Below are 20,838 nucleotides of genomic sequence, written 5' to 3' on the forward strand. Positions count from 1 at the left end.
TTTTGATTCATTTTAAAGATTTATATAGGTTTGATCTCTCCACATTTTGGTTAATGTCATCTAATAATACAATGACCGCCTGTTGATGTACTAACAGTGTATGAGACCTTGCAGCTCTTTTGTGAGGAGTCGTGTTTTGTTTTAAACGCAGGCATGGAATTGTACACGCAGGGCTTGGAGGCCATGGTTGCCCGTGGTCTTGGCCTTGGTGCCTCTTCAAAAGTTTCCAATTGACTTCAAGATTTTCCAATGGAAGTGCCTTATGCAAAATCTTGGCCTTGCCCTATCAGAGATGAAATATGCCTTATTATAATGTGTTTACACTTGAACTTAGTTTTGATGAATTTGGGGTTCTGCACCATAATTTTTGATAGCTTTATTTACAGGAAATTGAAGTTTCAGTTTTACTGATGAATTTTTATTTTTTTTCTAGAAAGGGAGATTGGTAGCAAGGGTCAATGAACTCGATGTTTATGACTTAGGTTAGGTTTCTTGGAAACCATCCTAAGACTGTCCTGTTAAAGACTGAGTCATGCATGGTTTACATTATTGGAGTTTGGGATTTGACAATCGGAGCAACATTCACAGGCTTGGAATTACGAGGAGGCGATGGCCTCTAATGCCCCCTGGTCTTGGCCTTTACATATATTTTAAGTTAAAATTCTACAATTGAAGTACAAATGTTATTTGTTATTGTTACTAAACCATAGGATGGGCTTGATGAAAGTTAACTTAAAGGAACACGTCGCCTTGGATCGGTCGAGTTGGTCTTTGAAAAGCGTTTGTTACCGTTTGTTATCAAATGCACATGATTAGAAAGATATTTTTAAAACAGAATATCATGATCCGAGTATCACTCGAAATTGCGTGGTTTTCCTTTTACCTCGTCGACAAACACGGTCGGCTATCATAAATGGCAGACCGTGTTAGTTTGCAAAGTAAAAACCACGCAATTTCGAGGCAAATGTGTGTGGATCATTGTATTCTACTTTTAAAACATCTTTCTGACCATGCATTTTATAACAAACGGTAACAAACGCTTTTCAAAGACCAACTCGACCGATGCAAGGCAATGTGTTCCTTTAAGATCTTATTTGGGAGAGTAAGTACTTCAGTATCCGTGGATTCCAATTAAACTTCTTTTATTTTGTTTAATTTATTTTAATTAAAATATTTCTCCTAGTAACAATAGTGACGGCCCCTGAAGAGCCAAACAGTTTTTCAACGAGTGGTGTCTTCACAGCCAATGAGTTAAGAAGAATTACTCAAGGTAAGAGTCTTCTGAGTCAGGAAAATATGAAGAGTCTTCTGAGTCAAGAAGATCAAAATCTCCAGAGACTAATTTCTTAAAGCCTGTTGGCAAAAAAACTCACTAAAGTATTGTTTAGCGGAATCGGGTTACCAGCCAAAATTACATTAGGTTTGCATTGTTGTGGCTGGTGCTTGACCCATATTTTGCTAGCAAAAGAAATTTGTTTCTGCTTAACAGCATGGGCCCAATTTCATAGAGCCGGTTAATGGCCTATGGGCAAGTTTTTGTTTCATAGTGCTGATATAGGCCTATAACCATAAAAACACAAAATGGCATGCTAACCTTCTGTGAGAAAAATGAATGACGCACAATACAAATCAATAGTGAATTTACAAGATGGTCATGATTTTTATTATTATTATTATTATTATTATTATTACAAGATGGTCACCTTATTTTCTGTGAATTACGCTTCTACATTTACTTTAGCAAATTTCTTTCTGCAATTTTTTGTTGAATAAAAATGCTCTTTTCTGAAGATTTCACCTTCAAGTTTTAAAATCAATTCCTTTAAATTCAGCAGATTCCAAAGGTTAAGGCATTTGTAGCGATAACATCAGGAAAGTTTTGAGTGAAACGAGCAAACTTTTCTTCCCGTGTTTTCAGGGTCAATTTCTGATGGGTCGTCTAGCACCCTGTCTCTCAACGAGCTTGAGAGTCCAACATACTACCACTACGCCACCGATGTCACACAGCCTCTCGCAACGCGCAGACACATCCAGCCGAACCATCCAATCACGAAGAGAATCAAGCGTAATTCTAGCACCATGTCGTCCGCAGATGATGACGGTGACAGTGTGGGTGAAGATACAGAGAATCTTCATTTCTACGGGCGATCGCCGGCGTCGTTGAGCAGCCAGTCTGGCAGTTGGCATAGCGACATTGATCCTGGTATGTAGCAATTTAGTGAAGACGAAGTCTGTTTTTAAAGGGTTTTGATGCCTTTTGTAGATCAAATTTTTTGGAATTGTTTTTGATGCATTTAAAAAGTTGCGTAGAAAACACCTGGATCCAATTTTATAGAGCTGCTTTTAAAAGCAAATAAAGTAGTTAAACATAACAAAACTATGCTTACCTGAACAAGGTTACCAGCCAAACTACTATGTCACATGTACATTTTGCGACTGGTATCCTGCTCATTTCTGCTCAGCAGACAGTTGTCAACCAATATTTCTGCTTAAGCAGCCCTATGAAATTTGGCCCAGAAAGGTTATTGCTCAATCTAGCTAAGATGCCAATCTTCAATCAAGCCATGAAAATAGAGGAAAATCATTTTTCTATTTTACCAGGTACAAGTCCAGTTGTCCCATCCAGCATGTCGCACGCCGTTCACAAGCCAAAGATTTCAGAAGCGGCTAGCAGCTTCACCACACAATCGTCACCAGGAACGAGGCCAAGAGTCCTCAAAGTTGAACCAAAGATTGAAGGGGAGGGAGGGCTCTCCTCTTGCTCCATGAGCCAAGGGTTGCCGCAGACGGTCGAATACAAGGGTAGGATTTCAACTTTCTTCACCTTTTTTTAATAGCCCTATGCCGGCTTGATACTTCCTGAAGGGCCTCTGTTGCCCCTTGTCATTGCCTTGGTGCCCTTGAAATGCTCCAGTAGAAATTTACAATTTTTCTCATAGGGTGCCCTCTGCCAAAGAGAAAATGCCTTGGTGCCCTTGCCCTTTCAAAAATGAAGCATACAGCCCTGTCTATGTTTTGCCCTTTTGTTAATAAATAAAATTGGAATAAGGGTAGGATTTCCACTTTCATCACCTTTTTGTTTTAAATATCCATATGTATTGGGATGTTGTTGATAAATAAAATATCACTTTCCACGCTCGGTGAGTGTGTAAGCCAAACCTGGGGCCAGTTTCACACTAGAGCTACGATCTTAACTGCAAATCAATCATAGTTACAAGTGGAGTGTGATGTCACTATAAAAATCACTGTGGTAAAACTGACAACTTGCATTGCAATGAATTGTAATGCTTTGTGAAATCGACCTTAGGCCTAATTTCATAAAAATCGTACGCACCAAAAATTACTAAGCGCATACTAAAACTTGCTTAGAAGAAACTGCTAACTGGCAAAAAATTCATTCAAATTCAATTGGTGCCACTGGTTCCTTACTCAAAAACAAATTCGCTAAGCAGTTTTTTCTGCTTAAAAAAACAGCTTTATGAAATTGGCTCCTGGGTCTGATTCATGGCTAGCAAGCTTTCATGGTTGTGCTCACAGTTCATTTTTTTTTCAATGGCCTATCACATTCCTGTATGTTCAATGAAGTTGAACAAAAAACTCATAAACGTGTAGAGTCAAAACTTTATTCTGACCAACTAATTAAAACGTGCCAGGCTTGACTGTATCCTCCTTGCATCAACTTCCGAAGCTGTCAAAAATAAATTCCGAGGGACCTGGAGAATTATTATTTGTCGGGAGGGGAGTTCAATAATTGTTTTTCTTTGCCAGGGCAGTTTCACAAAGTCCTTTTCCCTGTCCCTGTACAACAAGGAACAAGGAATGAGGAACTGTTACAAAAATCACGGATCTTTGAAAAAAATATATTTAAGTTGTAGTGGGATGGATCGATGTGCCAGCTGTTGGGAGTCCAAGGCCAAAATTCTCTCTTAGGGTAAAGAATTACACCCTTAAGTTTACCCCAAACAGGAAGTGCTACACTTCAGGCTGTCTTTATGACCTTATGAAGTTTCTACATCCTCATTCCTGGTTGAGGATATTTGGAAGGCTTTTTAAAGGGTTAAAAAACATCTGGGTTTTTAAAAGTTTTTTTTTTAGAAGAACAAATGTCCTCCCATTCCATAATGAAAGTAAACCAAAACAACTAAGAACGGTAGATGGTGAAGTCCAAGTAAAACCATGGAGGAACTAAGTGGTGTGCATAGAGTTGTGTATAAGAACTAGAGGGCGCACTGGTGATGCTTCTTGCACAAACGCGACGGGACCGCAAGGAGACATTGGAGTTTGTGTTTATTGAACGCTGACGCGATGCTGTTTTGTCATTTTACAAAATGGCCGCACAAACACACGCTAAAGCAATGCCTGTTTGTTCAACTTAGAAAATGGCCGCCTGCGCGCATACGGGGCGCGTATATTATATAGGCCAGTGCGCCCTCTAGTTCTTATATATAACTCTATGGTGCTGTGCCTACTCTTATGGGAAACCTGTTTGTGTTGGTTCAGAAATTCTGTGCACATATGATCCCTTAAAGGAACACGTTGCCTTGGATCGGTCGAGTTGGTCTTTGAATAGCGTTTGTAACCGTTTGTTATAAAATGCATATGATTAGAAAGATATTTTAGAAGTAGAATATAATGATCCACACAAGTATCACTCGAAATTCGGAGTTTTCCTTTTACCTTGTCGACAAACCCGGTCGGCCATTTGCCGAGCCAAACGTGTGGATAATTGTATTCTACTTTTTAAACATCTTTCTAACCATATGCATTTTATAACAAACGGTTACAAACGCTTTTCAAAGACCAACTCGACGTGTTCCTTTAAGTCTTTTTTTGATTGCTACAGTCTAGTGTAAAGGGGGGCCATTAAATTTTTTCTTTGAAAGGGTAAGGCCATGTTGCAAAGAGCACTTAAATCTTAAAGTCTATCATGGGAAACTTTTGAAGGGGCACCAAGGCCAAGACCAGGGGCATTGGAGGCCGTGGCTTGCATGTAATTCCAGGCCTGACCCTTGATCACGCATCAGAATAAAATAAAGACAACAACAAAAATAACAAAACAACTGTACAACATGGAAGTAGGCGATATGTAAATAGTATTAAAATTCTTACGATTACTTTAAGAAATATGTATCTTTTAGACAATTTACAAAGTACAATTTTGACAAGTTATTGCACATGTGCAATACCTAGTTCGAGATGGTGAAGAAAAACCCTCTATCCTTTCGAATTACGGGTCACAAGTGAGACAGTGGTCAGCATTTTAAACGGAAGCATTTCTCTGGAGGATTGGCACTGATGATATTTCTATTCCTCAGTGAGCTTCTATGTTGAATCTTATCCAATTTTTACTTCACGATTATTGCCAAACTTTTTTAAAACTTTAAAGAGAAATACAGTTTACAACAAGCTTGTTTCATAAACCTTTACAAAATAGCTGATATTTAAACGCTGAATTTGTAGCAACTTTATCTATCACTTAGTTTGAGAAATATATCCTTTGGGACTTTCTTTATGTAACTTTGAAAGTGTCAAATTTATTTAATAATTAAGAACCTATAGAAAGTTTCCGTTGAGGTCTTTGCACTTTTTTTTTTTTTTGAAGGCAGCCCCCCCCCCCCAAGTTTTAAAACTTTTTGGAAAACACACTCCTCTCAAGTTTTCATACTGTTACATTTAATCTAAACGCCCTACATGTACCATTCAAGTGGCAATTAGTTTCATTTTGTGGTGCTTAAAAAACTGAATGATCAGAAAATGGTTTGCTGCATTTAAAGTTTGAAGCATTCAGGAACAAGGAATTACTTTTGTGACGTCCGTACCAGCTGTTCTTTTCCCTTGTTGCCCTTGATAAAAATTGTAGATGGCCTCGAATAGGATCTGAGACAAGGATCTGACAATCTGTAGGCTTTCTTTTTTAAAGGTGTCCGGATTTCTTGTAAGGGGGAAGTAGAAATATTTTCTTGGCAGGGTCGAGCGAAAAAGTGTGAATGAAATAACAAGGAAACCTTTCTTTTTGTGGTTATCTTCATCACTATGAAAACAGTCCTTGGTTAATGTAAACGGAGGGCTATAGAGCGGAAAATTCCACTGTTCATTTGTCGATAAGAATTCTGGTAAATTTAATGTTTGCAGATTTCATTTCAGTGGAAGTGTCTATTGTTAAGTAGGGTGTCATGGCCAAGTGGTTTAGAGCATTGAGTTCAAGTGCTGGTGGTTAAAGGCAGTGGACACTATTGGTAATCACTCAAAATAATTATAAGCATAAAACCTTACTGGGTGACGAGTAATGGGGAGAGGTTGAGGGTATAAAACATTGTGAGAAACGGCTTCCTCTGAAGTGACGTAGTTTTCGAGAAAGAAGTAATTTTCCAAGAATTCGAAATCAAACATCTGAAAGCACAACTTCGTGTGACAAGGGTGTTTTTTCTTTCATCTCGCAACATCGACGACCGATTACGCTAACATTTTCACAGGTTTGTTATTTTATGCATATGTTTAGATACACCAAGTGAGAAGACTGGTCTTTGACAATTACCAATAGTGTCCAGTGCCTTGAAATCCCTCACCACTAATGAACACTCTCTTTACTTCTCTTTGATATAGGTCAAATTCAAGGCACGATGGCGTCTTTCACTTACCCCTCAAACACCCAAGCTCCATACTACACCAACCAGCTGAGGTTACACCCCCAGCACATTGACTCCACCATGTCCACCCCTCTTTCAGACTTCGTTCAGCTTGTGTGTCACCAAGACTCTTACCAGCAGCAAGTGGTAAGTATTTAGACAGATCCCTCAGAGTTTAAAAATTCGGCGTACAGACTAAGGCCATTTCTGAAACGCCGACTTTGGCTACAGCTACGGCTAGGTCGAGCAAGTCTGGCTATTCTTCAACATACGCACTGATCTAACCGTAGCTGTAGCCGAAGTCGCCGTTTTGGACACGGCCTGAAACTTCCTCCACTTCAGAGAATGTCAGGCCATCTCCACATTTGTGGCCACGTCTATGCATGGCTAGATTTCCTCATCATCATGGGTTGAAGTATAGTTCATCCTTAGCAAAACCCTTAGTTGAACAGTCATCTAGCCGCCAGTTTGGATGAGCCTTGAACCTCTTCTTAGCTCTATAGACGGTATTGAATAACCCCTTTTTTGCTTTGAAGTTCGCCATCTTGTAGGGCTAACCGTATGCATCAATGAAGCATGCAGCACGCAACACTGTTTGATTTCTACGGCACATGCACGCACAGACGCCATTTTGTAGGTCAGATATTTGAACAGTGACACACATTCAATACGGTCTATAACCAACCCCAACTCATCAACTTAAAACTGCATACATTCTTTGATTCTGTTGGACTGAGGACTGATAGTTGAATTTGATAATTTTGTTTTTCCACCTGGTCAACTGAAGATCCTGTCTCCCAACTTTATCCTGAGTCCTATCTTAACTCCCAACCCCTTGCCCAACTCCCAACCCCTTGCCCAACTCCCAACCCCTTGCCCAACTCCCAACCTCTAGCCCAACTCTAAAGCCCAGCTCAACTCTTAACCTGTAGCCTTACTCCCACCCCCAGCTCCTAGCCCAACTCCCAACCCCTAGCTCATTTCCCAACTCCTAACTCCGTCTTATTATGTGTACACACATTAAAAACACAATTTTATGTTTGCGTTATTCTCCGTAGGCCAAGAGCAACACAGTTGGCAACACAGGCAGTCCCACCAAAATAGCCGGGTTCATCCCCACGGCTATGCTTCCACCACCCCCTCCTCCGCCAATGGCCCGGCCCGTTGCCATAGCAACGTCCATTGGCCAAACCGGTGCTTTGTCCGGAGTGACATCACAAACAAGTGTTCCAAACACTACATCCAGTTCACAAGGTGAGTTTAAAGAAGACCACATCTTCGTTTTTGAAGTGATTGTAGGCCTAGTGGGTGTGTTTGATAAACGATTTTCAAATCCAGTTTCATTTGAGATCGCGCCATCCTTTGAGATCAAGCCTTTATTTGAGACCAAATAAAGGTTACGACCTTATCCAAATTGGCCCATAGTCTACGGCTTTGACTATTGCTAAGGACGCCTTTGTATTTCAATGCAAGATGATGTGGACATCTAGCCTTGGCCAAAGCTGTAGCCACCAATTCGGACGTAGCCTATAAGCCTTCCCTTGAGATAAAGCCTTCATTTAAGAGAACCTTTTGTGTAAGAAAAAAAAAAAGTTCCTAAAAAGTTTATCACCCCCAAAGTAAATGTTTTGCTGTTTTTTTTCTTAATGATGGAGTGGGTGGGGCTGTGGAGAGGGAACACTTTTACAGTATTCCTCAACAAAGGTTATAGTGCAAAGAAAAACAAGGTCTTTCACATTTTCGAGGCAAATTTGTGCAAGTGTAAAGAAGAAGACAAAAAGTGAATGAAAGTTAGTTTTTTGTTTTTAAATAATGAAGTGGGGGACCACTTTTACAGTTATGTAATCCACGGTAAGTTTGCAAAGAAGAAAAAGGTCTTTCACATGCCCAGAGGCAAACTTGTGTAGAAGAAGAACAACAAGTTTGGAAAAGTTTATTGCTTTCAAAGAGCCAATTGCCATAAAGGAAACTGCGTAAAGTTAACAGCGTAATCACCGAACAATACTCTATCAGCTGATAGTGGTTTACAGGGCAACAAGGTGGTTAGGCTGTCACGTGACTTGGCATGCTTGGCAGCGAGCACATGAGGGTTTCTTGAATGTCACGGCCAATTTAGAACGGGCGATGATTCATGCTCCCAGTTAGCCCAATTGGTCTCCATGGTTACAGAGAACAAAACACTGCCAGCTGGGAAATGGCGATGGGGCTAGGAGCGTTGATATGTTGGTGGCTACAGTCCAAGAATGTACACATTAGAGAAGGGGGTGCAGAGGTGACGTAAAAATTAGATAAAGTTGTCACAAAGGAGCCAGTAATGCTGTACTCAACATGACATAAGTTCTCAAAAGTCGTTGAAAAGTCGTTGAAAAGTCCAGATAGATTGGGTTCACAACCCCACAATCCAAAATTGCATCCTAAGTTGTCATTTGTGAGTTCAATTCATAGAGTTATACATAAGAACTAGCGGGCGCACTGGTCTATATACGCGACCCGGCATGCGCGAAGGCTGCCATTTTCTAAGTTGACAAAACAGGCATCGCGCAGCGTGTCTTTGTGCGGCCATTTTGTAAATTGACAAAACAGCATCGCGTAGCGTTCAATATAACACAAACTCCAACATGTACTTCATATTCAACGCGCGTACAGAATGGCATGCGCATGTCTCCTTGCGGTCCCGTCGCAATTGTGCAAGAAGCATCACCAGTGTGCCCTCTAGTTCTTATATTATAACTCTATGGTCCAAATGGAACTTGTAGAACAAGTTGACATCAGGTACCAACCGCATCTCTGGCAGAAGCCACCATTTCTCAGATTCAAAATTTTGCATACGTGAAAACCGATCCAAACCATTTTACTTTGGAAGGGAATCCTTTCGCAAAATAGTCCATAATATCAACAGCTGCAGTTCTTCTCACCAACGAAAGTTTTTATGGTCATTAAATTTTTGGAGCTCTTACCAATCTATGATCCTATCTTTAAATGTTTAATCCCTAAGATTAAGGACTGTGGTGCCATGCCCCTTTCTTCTTGCCAAGTTTTTATGTACAGCATCCTAACAATTGGCAGAGCTAGGTAGTTGCCATTTGCCAGGGCTCAAATTTTACACTGGACCACCGGCCCGAGGCCAGTGATTTCAGAGTTGGGCCAGTAAAAATTCAAGACAGGACAAGTTTCTACCTTCCGCCCAGGGCCCAGTTTCATAAAGCCTGTAAGCACAAAAATTTGCTTAGCATTGCTTAGCATGAAATTTCTTCCTTGATAAAAACATGATTACCAACCAAATTTCCACGTGATATTCAGGATAAGCAAATGAATACACGCAACAAGCAGTATGCAACAAATGAAATTTTGGTTGGTAATCTTGTTTTTTTTTCAAGCAAGAAATTTTCGTGCTTACAGGCTTATGAAATTGGGCCTAGGTAATAGTTAAAAAGCGGGACAGTTCTTTTCAGAGCTGAGAAGTTTCCCCCAAAATCCCATACTACTCTGCGGCAGTAGAATATAAAGCAAGACAGTTCTCTGAAGAACAAACTCTACCTGGCTAGTAGATACACACATGGTGTTACTGCAAACCAAATATAAAGCAAGACAGTTCTCTGAAGAACAAATTCTACCTGGCTAGTAGATACACACATGGTGTTACCGCAAACCAAATATAAAGCAAGACAGTTCTCTAAGAACAAACTCTACCTGGCAAGTAGATACACACATGGTGTTACCGCAAACCAAATATATATTGATACCTCACCATGCAATGCCTCAAGCCCTATCTAGGACAAGTATTTACAATTCAACATCTTTGTCTCAAATGAATGATGTTCAAATGTTGAGTTTGAGTCTCACAAATCTCTTTCAACACTGCTGAATACCACCCATAAAACAGAAGAGATATTAGTCGTCTCTTAGCGTTTGTTCAGATACAACAGATACAGTTAAGATGATAAAACTGCGTTTCTCATTTTGGTTCTGCTTTTTTTTTCATTTTGGTTCTAGTCTTGTAAATAAAACCCCTGGTCAGTTGTAAAAAGATTCTGAGATACAAAAGTCACCCCACTGTCCAGAGCACTGGATTCTGAACTTTTGTTTGTGGCTATTGAGATGAGAAAATAAAATTAGCTGTTGCAAACAACTTACCAACCAAATGGACCGATGGTATAAATGCAAAAAATAGGTAATAGGCTGACGTTTCGACCCTAGCAGAGTCTTTCTCGAAGGCTAAATGACAACACAACAAACATGAACAGGTAACTAAGTGAAACATAATATCATTATGTTTCGCTTAGTTTCATTATGTTTCATTATGTTTCACTTAGTTACCTGTTCATGTTTGTTGTGTTGTCGTTTAGCCTTCGAGAAAGACTCTGCTAGGGTCGAAACGTCAGCCTATTACCTTTTTTTTTGGCTATTGAGATGTAAGGTACCCAAAGAACACAGTTGTAACCTCCCATTTCTGACGTACATTGCACGTACATGTATATGCGAACGGTTAAATACAGTAATAGAATCAAAACCAAAGTTATGCAACTTTACGACTTGACACGTCAGATGAATCAATTTTACAATTTGCACGTAATTATCAATATCCGCCTGTCTAACTTACAAAAGATGGCCATCGATCATTCTCAGAGGGCATGTGTACTTAGTCTAGAAGAAACTTGTTTGCGCGTGTCGAGAATTTGACAGTAGTTTGTTGTTGGACATGCGTGACATTTTATGAAATTGGTGGGGGGGGGGGTGGGTGTTAGGCCTTGAACTTCAATTTTGAAAGGGCACAAGAATTTTCTTCCTGTAAGGGGCACTACTTATGGGGAAAATGTAAGTTTATACTAGGTATCGCAAAGTGACCCACAACAAAAGCACATGGCACCACGTCAATTGCGATGTGTTAATAGGGTACCTATTGATTTAACCAACTGCTGCTCAACCAGTTGATGTATTTGTCAAAATGTACTTTTTAACCCTGTGTTAAAAAAAACAAAAAAAACAATGATGTATCACTTGTTCCAGAAAATGATCATGCATCTTAACTAAACCTTCCTAGTCATCAGAAAAATATGTAAAAACTCATCTGATTTATAGTTGGTTTGACTATCAATCAACTCGCAACAGCAACGTTCTTCTGAATACTGATGCTGGAACGTTACAAAATTGCAAGTCATTGCAAGAGAAGCACACACAGACATTACCTTTCTGTGTTTAGAAAGAAAGATGGCTTGGCTTGATGCTTAACTGGGGCAACGAGGGCAGTTGCCGCTGTTGTCCCCTGTCATTACCATAGTGCCCCTGGTCATTGCCTCCGTTTTATTTGAACAATGTCTGGTACAATGACTAAAATTCATCAGACTATAGAGATAGTTGTCACATAATTCGGGCAAGATTTAAAGTAGTTTTCAAACGACGAACACTCATACCAAATTCTGAATAAATGTGAATTGCACGATGGTACTAGGGTTTGCTCATGTGGAGGTTGCTATACAAAAGCTTGCTTCAAACCATTTTACAGCAATAGTGTTTAGTTTTGAGGAATTCAAATTTCAGCAGTGGAGACTCAGCAAGTCATTGTACCAGACATTATCCAAATGAAATTTGCAAAATGGCTGATTTTCAAGACCTTTAAGAACGGATTTGTATTTTGTATTCTTCATGTTATGTAAAGAGCTGCATGTTGAACAGTTGCATGGGCATTCTGACTTGCATGGTTGGCTGCACAAGCAAAATAGTCATGTCATCGTCCTCGACATTTAGCAACTAGATGTACTAATACAAATAATTTTGTTTTTGTTTTTGGCTGTGACACAAGGCATGCAATTGCAACTTCCAAGCTGATCTGCTAATTTCTTTCTTGTTTTTTTTGTTCCAATAAAAACTGAAACAAACTACATTTTTTGTGTCCATGGTAGATTTGACTTTTTTGGTAATTAAACAAGTTATGGGCGATTCAGAGCACTAATTCATAAACTAATCTGCTGGTAAAATACTATTGCAATTTCACAGCCCGAGTTTTTGCCAATCGTCGTTGGAAAAACTATGGGAATCAGGTAAAACACAATAAAAGTAGTGTATTATTTTGGATAGCGCATTTTCCATACATGTATATCCACAAGCAAGTGTTTTACTAATATTCTGGCAGTCTATGACAACCAGCTCAAATTGCTGATCACAGTGGAAAGGTTTATGTGGGAAAGCACTTACCTGACCTGTCTGCTGCCACCAAGTGGAATCTCTTAAGGTCTTTAATTAATGGCCGCACTTATGCTAAATGTTGCTGAAATCCATGCATGTATTATGTACTATGTAAAGGTACTGGACACTGAGTATTTACTCAAAATAAGTGTGAGCATAAAAGCTTCATCATCATGATGTTGATGATGATAAAAGCTTACTTGGTAACGAGCAATAGAGAGCTGTTGAGTATTATACATTGTGAGAAACGGCTCCCTCTCAAGGTAATATCGTTTTCAAATATTTATTATGCATCTAAAAACACAAATTTGTACAACAAGGCTGTTTTTTGTTCATTATTCTTGTTCAACTTTGATGACCAATCGAGTCAAAATTTTTGCAGATTTGTTATTTTATGAATAAGTCAGGATACACCAAATGAGAATAATTTATACTGGTCTTTGACAATTACCAAATGTGTCCATTGCCTTAAGAGGTATTTAAAGAGAATGGTTCATGCGCATGGCATATTAATCAATCATCAAGATTCTGCTGGATTTATTTTCACATCCCATTTAACAATAGACAACCAAGTATTTTGCTCATCACAAATGCAATTTACTTCAGCCATTTTGTTTCTGTACACTCATGATTTTGTTGTTGATAAAAACATAAATGAAGTTCTTGTACGTAGTTCTTGAACTTCTTGAAACACATCTTCGTTCGTTTCCCCCCTGCTTCCCCCCAGTCTCAACGTCATCTTCAGTGCCGCTGTCGTCGTCCACGTCGAGTACGATCCAGTGCTCCCCTTGTCCGACCACGCCCCCAGCGAGTAGGAGCATCATGACGAGCCCCTTCACTGTCCTAGGTGCCAGCCGGTCAGACAATGGCTTCGTGCATGCCCATCAACCACAGGTGTGTCACTGGGTGATTTTTATTTTCCCTTCCAAAACTTGAGAAATTGGTTGGAATAATCCGGCCGAAGACCCGAGTTTTACTATTTCTAATCCAAACCGATTTAGTATCCCCAAAATCATTTCGTGTTTGTCGAATGATCCACCTTGCAAAGTTTTGAATCTTGCAAATTTTACCGTTCCAAATCAGAATTTAATCGTCTCACTGAATACTTAAACATTTTTGTTGTCTTTCGCTAAATATGATCTTGCTTTGTTAACAGTGCTTTACCTTTGCTTTTCAAAGTAATACGGCTTGCTGATTTAACAGTGCATCCTATCTTGAAAACGTCTTTTGCATTGAGCATTTTCTTGAAGTAATGAGCATGATGTATAGTGAGGCTGGCCGACAAGAAGCCAATTTTTTTTTTTTTTTAACACTGACCCGTGAGATTTCAGAGTAGGGTTGTCTTAATTAGTTGGCTTCTTTTGGCTCAACTTTGGTGGCTGGTGAAATGCAATGAGAAAGCTGTAGCCATAGTTCCAAAGACTGGTACCCTATGTTTGATAACTCTACACCTATGTCTATAACCTGAAGATAAAGAGTACCTGACCATAGTAGTCAAAGGCAAGTAAGGACGTATCTGAAATTGCGACTTTGGCTAAAGCCATGGCTAGATCTGTGCATCTGCCTATTCTTCAACACTGGCAGACGTCCTTCTCTAGCTGTAGCTGTAGCCGAAGTCGCCATTTTGGACATTGCTCAATTCTGCCCAAAGTAAGTAGTATCTTGTAGAATCTCAATATATTTTTTTACCAATAATTGTATATTTTTGCCTCTTTTTCAGGTGCTTTCCTATCCGAATATCAGTCCAATCAATATCAGTCCTACAACGATTGGATTTCTTACCTCCCCGGTTGCCACTCCCAGGTCTACGCCTCGATCGACGCCCATCCCACGCTGGACGACGCCTCTGATTTCACTAGATGAGAATACAGATTACACCATGCTGTCTGGTAAGAACATTTTTCGGTAACTCTGTATTTAATTCAAAGGATTTGAGGCATTGCACGGTGAGGTATTAATATTGGTTAGCACCACGTGTGTATCTACTTGCCAGGTAGAGTTTGTTCTTTATTTTATCCTACTTTCGCGGAGCAGAATTTTCAGATTTTTCGGGTAACTTCTCAGTTCTGAAAAGAACTGTCCTGCGTCAGCGTGTTAGCTTTGCGGCTGTACAGGGGATCTTGCTCCTTACACTAGATTTTCGTGTGGATTTTCTCTGGGTCCACCTGATGCATTTTTGTGTGCTTTATTGTATATCTTTTAATATAGTTTTTACTTCATTTGCATCTTTTTGAGACAGGTTTATAGGATATTGCTATTTTACTAACTTGGTATTCATAAATATAAGTTGTTCTCTCTATTGTTCCCTTTTCTAAAGAAATTTCTTTCCTCTTGGGTTCAATTTAATTGAAGAATACCTTGTGGGAAAGCATTGTTCCATTGTTTATAACGACCCCTCTTCTCAATGGCCCTAATGTGTCACCTTAATACTCAATCTATTTTAATCTATTTTTGTTATTATTATTTTTTTTAATTGTTTTTGTAAATTTGTGGGAAAAAAATAAAATAGGCTGAAACCATTCAAAATTACAAAGTTAAGTAAATAGAAATTAACAATAAAGTGGTATAAAAGCATGCTTCAAATCTATCTAATCTACGGTAATGTGCATTCTTTCATTTTAAAAACTATTCCATGCAAATTACTGTAACCAACTTTAGGCTTACAGTACAATATAGTCTGGTACCATATATTCAGTTCATGGCATATCAGTATTCATTATTGCTAGTGCCTACTGGGATCCCAACCAATGCTATCCCTTTAAAAAAGCAAAGCCTATTGAATCCCGATGTTGCTGTTTCTGAGAAAACGCTCCTGGCCACTCAGCGTCAAGGCCATGCTTTTTATTGTGGTTAACCCTGCCCGTCATTGCCCCTTTCCTTGACAAATTATAACAGCAGCTGGGGGCCCAAATAGCAGCACATGATTCAGCAAGTAGCTTTATAAACAAGACCCTCGTAGTTATGAAACCACCTTGGAACGGCATTAAGAGAAAATGAGAATCGTGTAACGTGTCCGATTCCCCTTGTGGATTTAGGGAGTTAAGTTGCTGGCGGTGCGCCAGGCAAATTTGTTTGACACTGAACCGGATTTCCTGTATGGATGTCATGTGACCTAATCGAGGTGGAAAATTGGAAAGGGTACTTTTTTTATTGAGGGGGTAGGGGGTGATGTAGGGGGAAATTGTAAAGGGGGGAGGTTCGCTCAGTGGATTAATTGCTTGCTAAGGACGCCTTTTTAAAAAAGCTTTCGATAAGGGGGTGTGATTGGTTTAAAGAGATGCTTGCAGGCCTGTAAGATTTGTTTTTGAAAGGGCATCAATGCATTTTCTCCCAAGTAAAGGGCACCCTATGAATAAATTGTGAATTTCTAGAGCATTTCAAGGGCATTGGGCAGGGGGTATCAAGGCAATTGTCTTTGTTGCCTCAGTGAAGTATCAAACCTTGGGTTATACTTGTTGTGCTGTTATTAAAGCAGTTTGTGACACTCTGTATTGGGAAATGGACATTTCTACTACAACATTTTAAAGGGCATCAAGGCAATGACCAGGGGCATGGAGGCAATGACAATGGGCATCAATGCATTGACCACAGGCCCAATTATGGTGTTACTTAAACAGAAAAATTTGCCTAAAAGCACTGGACACGTTTGGTAATTGTCAAACACCAGTATTTTTCCTTGGTGCATCCTAACATATGCATAAAATAACAAATCTGTGAAACTTTTGACTCAATTGTTTAATCGAAGTTGCAAGAGAATAATGAAAGAAGAAAAACCCTTGTTGCACAAACTTGTGTGTTTTTAAATTTTGAGTAAGAAATACTATCAACAGCTCCCCTTTGCTTGTTACAAAGTAATTTTTATGCCAACAATTATTATGAGTAATTACCAATAGTGTTCAGGGCCTTAAAACAAATTCTGCTTATAAATAGCAATACTAGGAAAACATTCAAAGACAGTTTACATGCACATGTGATACTTTTGGCAGGTAACCTTATTCTGATTGCCATCATAATTTTGTCCTTAGCTATTTTTGGTGCTTAAAGACACTGGACAATATTGGTAATTGTCAAAGACTACTCTTCACATATGCATAAAATAACAAACCTGTGAACATTTGAACTCAATTGGTCGTCGAAGTTGCAAGATAACTATGAAGAAAAAACAACATCCTTGTCACACATAGTTGTGTGCTCTCACATGCCTGATTTCGAGACCTCAAATTCTAAACTTGATGTCTCGAAGTCAAATCCGTGGAAAATAACTACTTTCTTAAAAACTACGTTACTTCAGAGGGAGTCGTTTCTCACAATGTTTTATACTATCAATCTCTCCCCATTACACGTTACCAAGTGAGGTTTTATGCTAATAATTTTTTTGAGTAATTACCAATAGTGTCCACTGCTTGGTGGTGATTGTCTCCATTCCTTCTGTGAAGTTTCAGGGCTAGAATTTCATCATTCTATCTATATGGTGTAGTACATTCCTCTTGTAGTAGAGTATAGTCGTACTGTGAAAGGTGCAAAGTGCACGACCAGGAACACGACATCCCCTATTTACAAGTGGGAAAAGTGCAAGTAAAAAAACGACACCCATCTGCCCTAACGTAGGGTCAGTGGACTCGGCCTGTTCCTAAACTGCTCCTTGGTTTGGGCAGTCACAGCTGATGCTGGCAGGTTGTTCCACAGGCAGATATGGCGCTTGGAAAGAAAGAATACTGAAATGCTGAGATTTGGGAGTGTTGAATCTGGAACTGGACGGGGTGACCTCTGGTTTGTGTGCTACTTACCGCGCAATGTTGCGCTTACCATGTTTACAATCACACATACTTAACTATAACAGGGTGTTGTAAGCGTAGAATTCCTGGGGTAAGCACTGCTTGTCCAGGCCTGCAATGGTTTCATACTTTCTAAATGGGTGCCTTTAACTGTTTGTTTTTAGTACGTGTTGTGTAGATTGTATTACCTTGACAAGTTCACAGGGTCAACTTTTTTTTACCAAAAAACTCCCCCCCCCCCCCCAATGTGGGTGAAATGAAACCAGGATTTCAAGCAGAGTAATTGAGGTTGTGGCCTTTGTTGCCCTTGACACAATTTCATGGAGCAGCTAAAACCACAACTATTACTAGCAACCAAACAATACATCTTTCAGCTGATCAGGGCCCAATGTCATGGCTCTGCAAACTATCAGAAGAGTAGCAATGATAAAGAAAGCATCTTGCCCAAGGACACAAGTGTCATGACTGGGGATTCGTACCCACACCGATATGACTTAACCACCTGAACTTGAGTTTGATGCTTTAAAACCACTTGAGATTGTTATTATTATTATTAATGGATTATTTTATTCAACACCATTTAATAAAGGACACTGGCAGTAAAAAAAAAACCGGAATTGCACAAAAAACAGAAGGAGTAATCATAGTTCAAGATTTTGGAAGTAATACTAGTTGAGGTTGTCATATTGCTGCCAGACCATGCCAGGGAAAACCCCTTCTCCAAACGATACGTGGGGTTGATTTCAAAAAGATAGTCTTAACGAAGGCCTAGGTCTGGGACTCTATAGGAGTTGTTAAAATAACTCGTCCTTACTCGAAATAAGACTAGTCTTAACTCTTTGTGAAATCAAACCCTGAGTTGTTCCACATGCATTGCACAACACGCTGTTTTATGAGCAGGATTGAAAGATGTTTGTGAGACTCAAATTCAACATCCCACCTGAGTAACATGCCTGTGAAATTGTTTTCACAGGACTCGGGAAAGCACTGAGTACATAAACAGTGCTAACACACATCGGTGTATGTGTAAAATCCAAAATTCTTTATCCCCGATGCAAATTTAACATGCCTTATAACTCAACATTTGAACATAATTTTTCTGGAATAAAAAAAGAAATACACTAGAAAAAAAGAAACACAATTTTAAACCAATATTTAACCCATTTTACAAAATTGTACTTGAGGTTAGAAAAATGAAACGGTATTTATATTAAAAAACGACCAGTAATAATTTACAAGATGAAATGAATTCTAGATAGTGAAAACAGTGCAAAATCCTTCATATCCGGCCAGCAAACGTTTTCCACAATTAATTGATCATGAAATTGCAAGCTATCTGGAACGTGCTGTGTCAGATGGCATTAAGGAACCCTGTAGGTTGATTAAGTTTCCCTGATTGAATGATTCCATCAAATCCCCGAAGAGTCACGCAACAGGACTAGATCATCTACTTCCTGTTTGAGGATCACACAGATGCGGAAGTCGAGAAAACGCTGTACGGCCGGCCCCCCGTTTTTTTCGTGAACGGGGGTGTGTACATATTGCCTTTGTGGCATCCTGTTTGGGGATCACTATTGTCGGATGCGGAAGTCGAAAAATGCTACACAGCCCCCTGTTTTTTTTAAATGTTTTTTTTTTTTTCCGTGAACGAGGGTCCGACATATGCCTTTTTTTTTGCCTTTGTGGCATCCTGTTTGGGGATCATACGGAAGTCAAAAAAATGCTGCCCAACCCCCTCCTTTTGTTTAGTCGGGACATTTTTTCATGAACGGGGGTTGTAATGTACACACCGAATATGCCTTATGTAGCATCCTGTTTGGGGATCATACGGAAGTAAACAAAAACCCTGCTTAGCCCCCTGGTTTTTTTTAATCGGGTCGTTTTTTTTGTGAACGGGGGTGTGCACATGTGGCATCCACAAGGTTGTCATTATAAAGGCCACTTATTTACAGGTTGTAAATTCCCACCTGTTGAATTTCTCAAGATGTCTTTATCCAACGAGTAATACTGTTAATATTTGTATTGTTTAATTCTTCTAGTTAAGGAAATCTACATTTAGTTTCCCCTTTTTCTTTAAAGGCATGTGGATATGTTTGGTAATTTGTCACCCTTGTTGCGCAAATTTGTGTGCTTTCAGATGCCTAATAAAAGGCTTCAGGCGTGGTGGAGTCTTTAATATTTGAGTGAGAAATAAGCTCTTTCTGAAAAACTACAATGTACGTTACTTCAGAGGGAGCCGTTTCTCACAATGTTTTATACTATCAACCTCTCCCCATTACTCTTTACCAAGTAAGGTTTTGTCCTAGTAATTATTTTGAGTAATTATCTATAGTGTCCACTACCTTTCATATTTGAGTGAGAAATAAGCTCTTTCTGAAAAACTACAATGTACGTTACTTCAGAGGGAGATGTTTCTCATAAGGTTTTATTCTGTCAACATCTCTCCATTGCTTGTATGAGTATTGTGCTGTCACAAGTGTTTGTGCTGTCACTTCATATTTCTAAATAACTATTTGTAGTTTTTGTGTGTATTTGTAGTATACTGCTAATGCTTTTAATCATTTTTAATTTCTTATTTTTTTTGTAAACTGTACATTTCGGCTTTTAGCTGCTGTATTGCAGTAGTTTTAATAAACCATTAAAATAATAATATTAATAATAATAAAGTGTTTTCTGTTTATGAAGCTATGATCTGTTGATGTTTGTAATCACTAATCAAGTTCTTTTGTTGCGTCCTTTCCCTAGGTTTAATTGCGGCTGCAACGAACGACGAGGCCTTGTTAGGTTATAATGGTAAGTTGTATTTCACCCCCACTCACTTTTGAAAGTTGCATAAGAAATTCAAGATAATTTGTACCGTCCCAATATAATTGTTTTCATATTATTGTTGTAAAGCGTTTTGGTACCCTTTCGGTGCAGAAATCTTCTTTTGAAGATTTTTAGTATTGTTATGATATTATTATTATACAAATTAAAAAATTCAGTACTTGTGTCTTTAAATAATGACCAAGCTTCTCTACTTTGGGGTGTCATGGCTGAGCGAATAAGAGAACCGAACGCAAGCTCTGGTGTTTCTGATCAGCGTAGTGTGGGTTCGAGTCTCAGTCGTGACACTTGTGTCCCTGAGCAAGACACTTTACTCCACCCCGGGGAACCTGTGAGGGCAGAGATGGTTCTTGTGATTGATTTAGCCGAGTGGCGTATATTTGTTGCACAGGCTGTATCATCTTCCCAGGGAGCGTAGATGGTTTAAG

At 39.2% G+C, this 20,838-nt stretch overlaps 1 protein-coding gene across 2 annotated transcripts in view; it reads left to right on the forward strand.

Annotated features, from left to right (window-relative positions):
- Positions 1-20,838, forward strand: part of LOC117297526 (nuclear factor 1 X-type-like) — a 39,361-nt gene that overhangs the window by 16,783 nt on the left and 1,740 nt on the right. The window contains exons 4-11 of one of the 2 annotated variants that reach the window (XM_033780612.1): positions 1,184-1,270; positions 1,919-2,203; positions 2,602-2,802; positions 6,604-6,773; positions 7,685-7,880; positions 13,537-13,703; positions 14,530-14,698; positions 20,330-20,377. In XM_033780612.1, coding sequence (XP_033636503.1) covers positions 1,184-1,270; positions 1,919-2,203; positions 2,602-2,802; positions 6,604-6,773; positions 7,685-7,880; positions 13,537-13,703; positions 14,530-14,698; positions 20,330-20,377 — 1,323 coding nt within the window. The remainder of the gene's footprint in view (positions 1-1,183; positions 1,271-1,918; positions 2,204-2,601; positions 2,803-6,603; positions 6,774-7,684; positions 7,881-13,536; positions 13,704-14,529; positions 14,699-20,329; positions 20,378-20,838) is intronic. The other variant, XR_004519895.1, reaches the window with a different exon arrangement.

This window comes from Asterias rubens, chromosome 12, assembly GCF_902459465.1.
Source record: "Asterias rubens chromosome 12, eAstRub1.3, whole genome shotgun sequence".
Taxonomy (NCBI): domain Eukaryota; kingdom Metazoa; phylum Echinodermata; class Asteroidea; order Forcipulatida; family Asteriidae; genus Asterias; species Asterias rubens.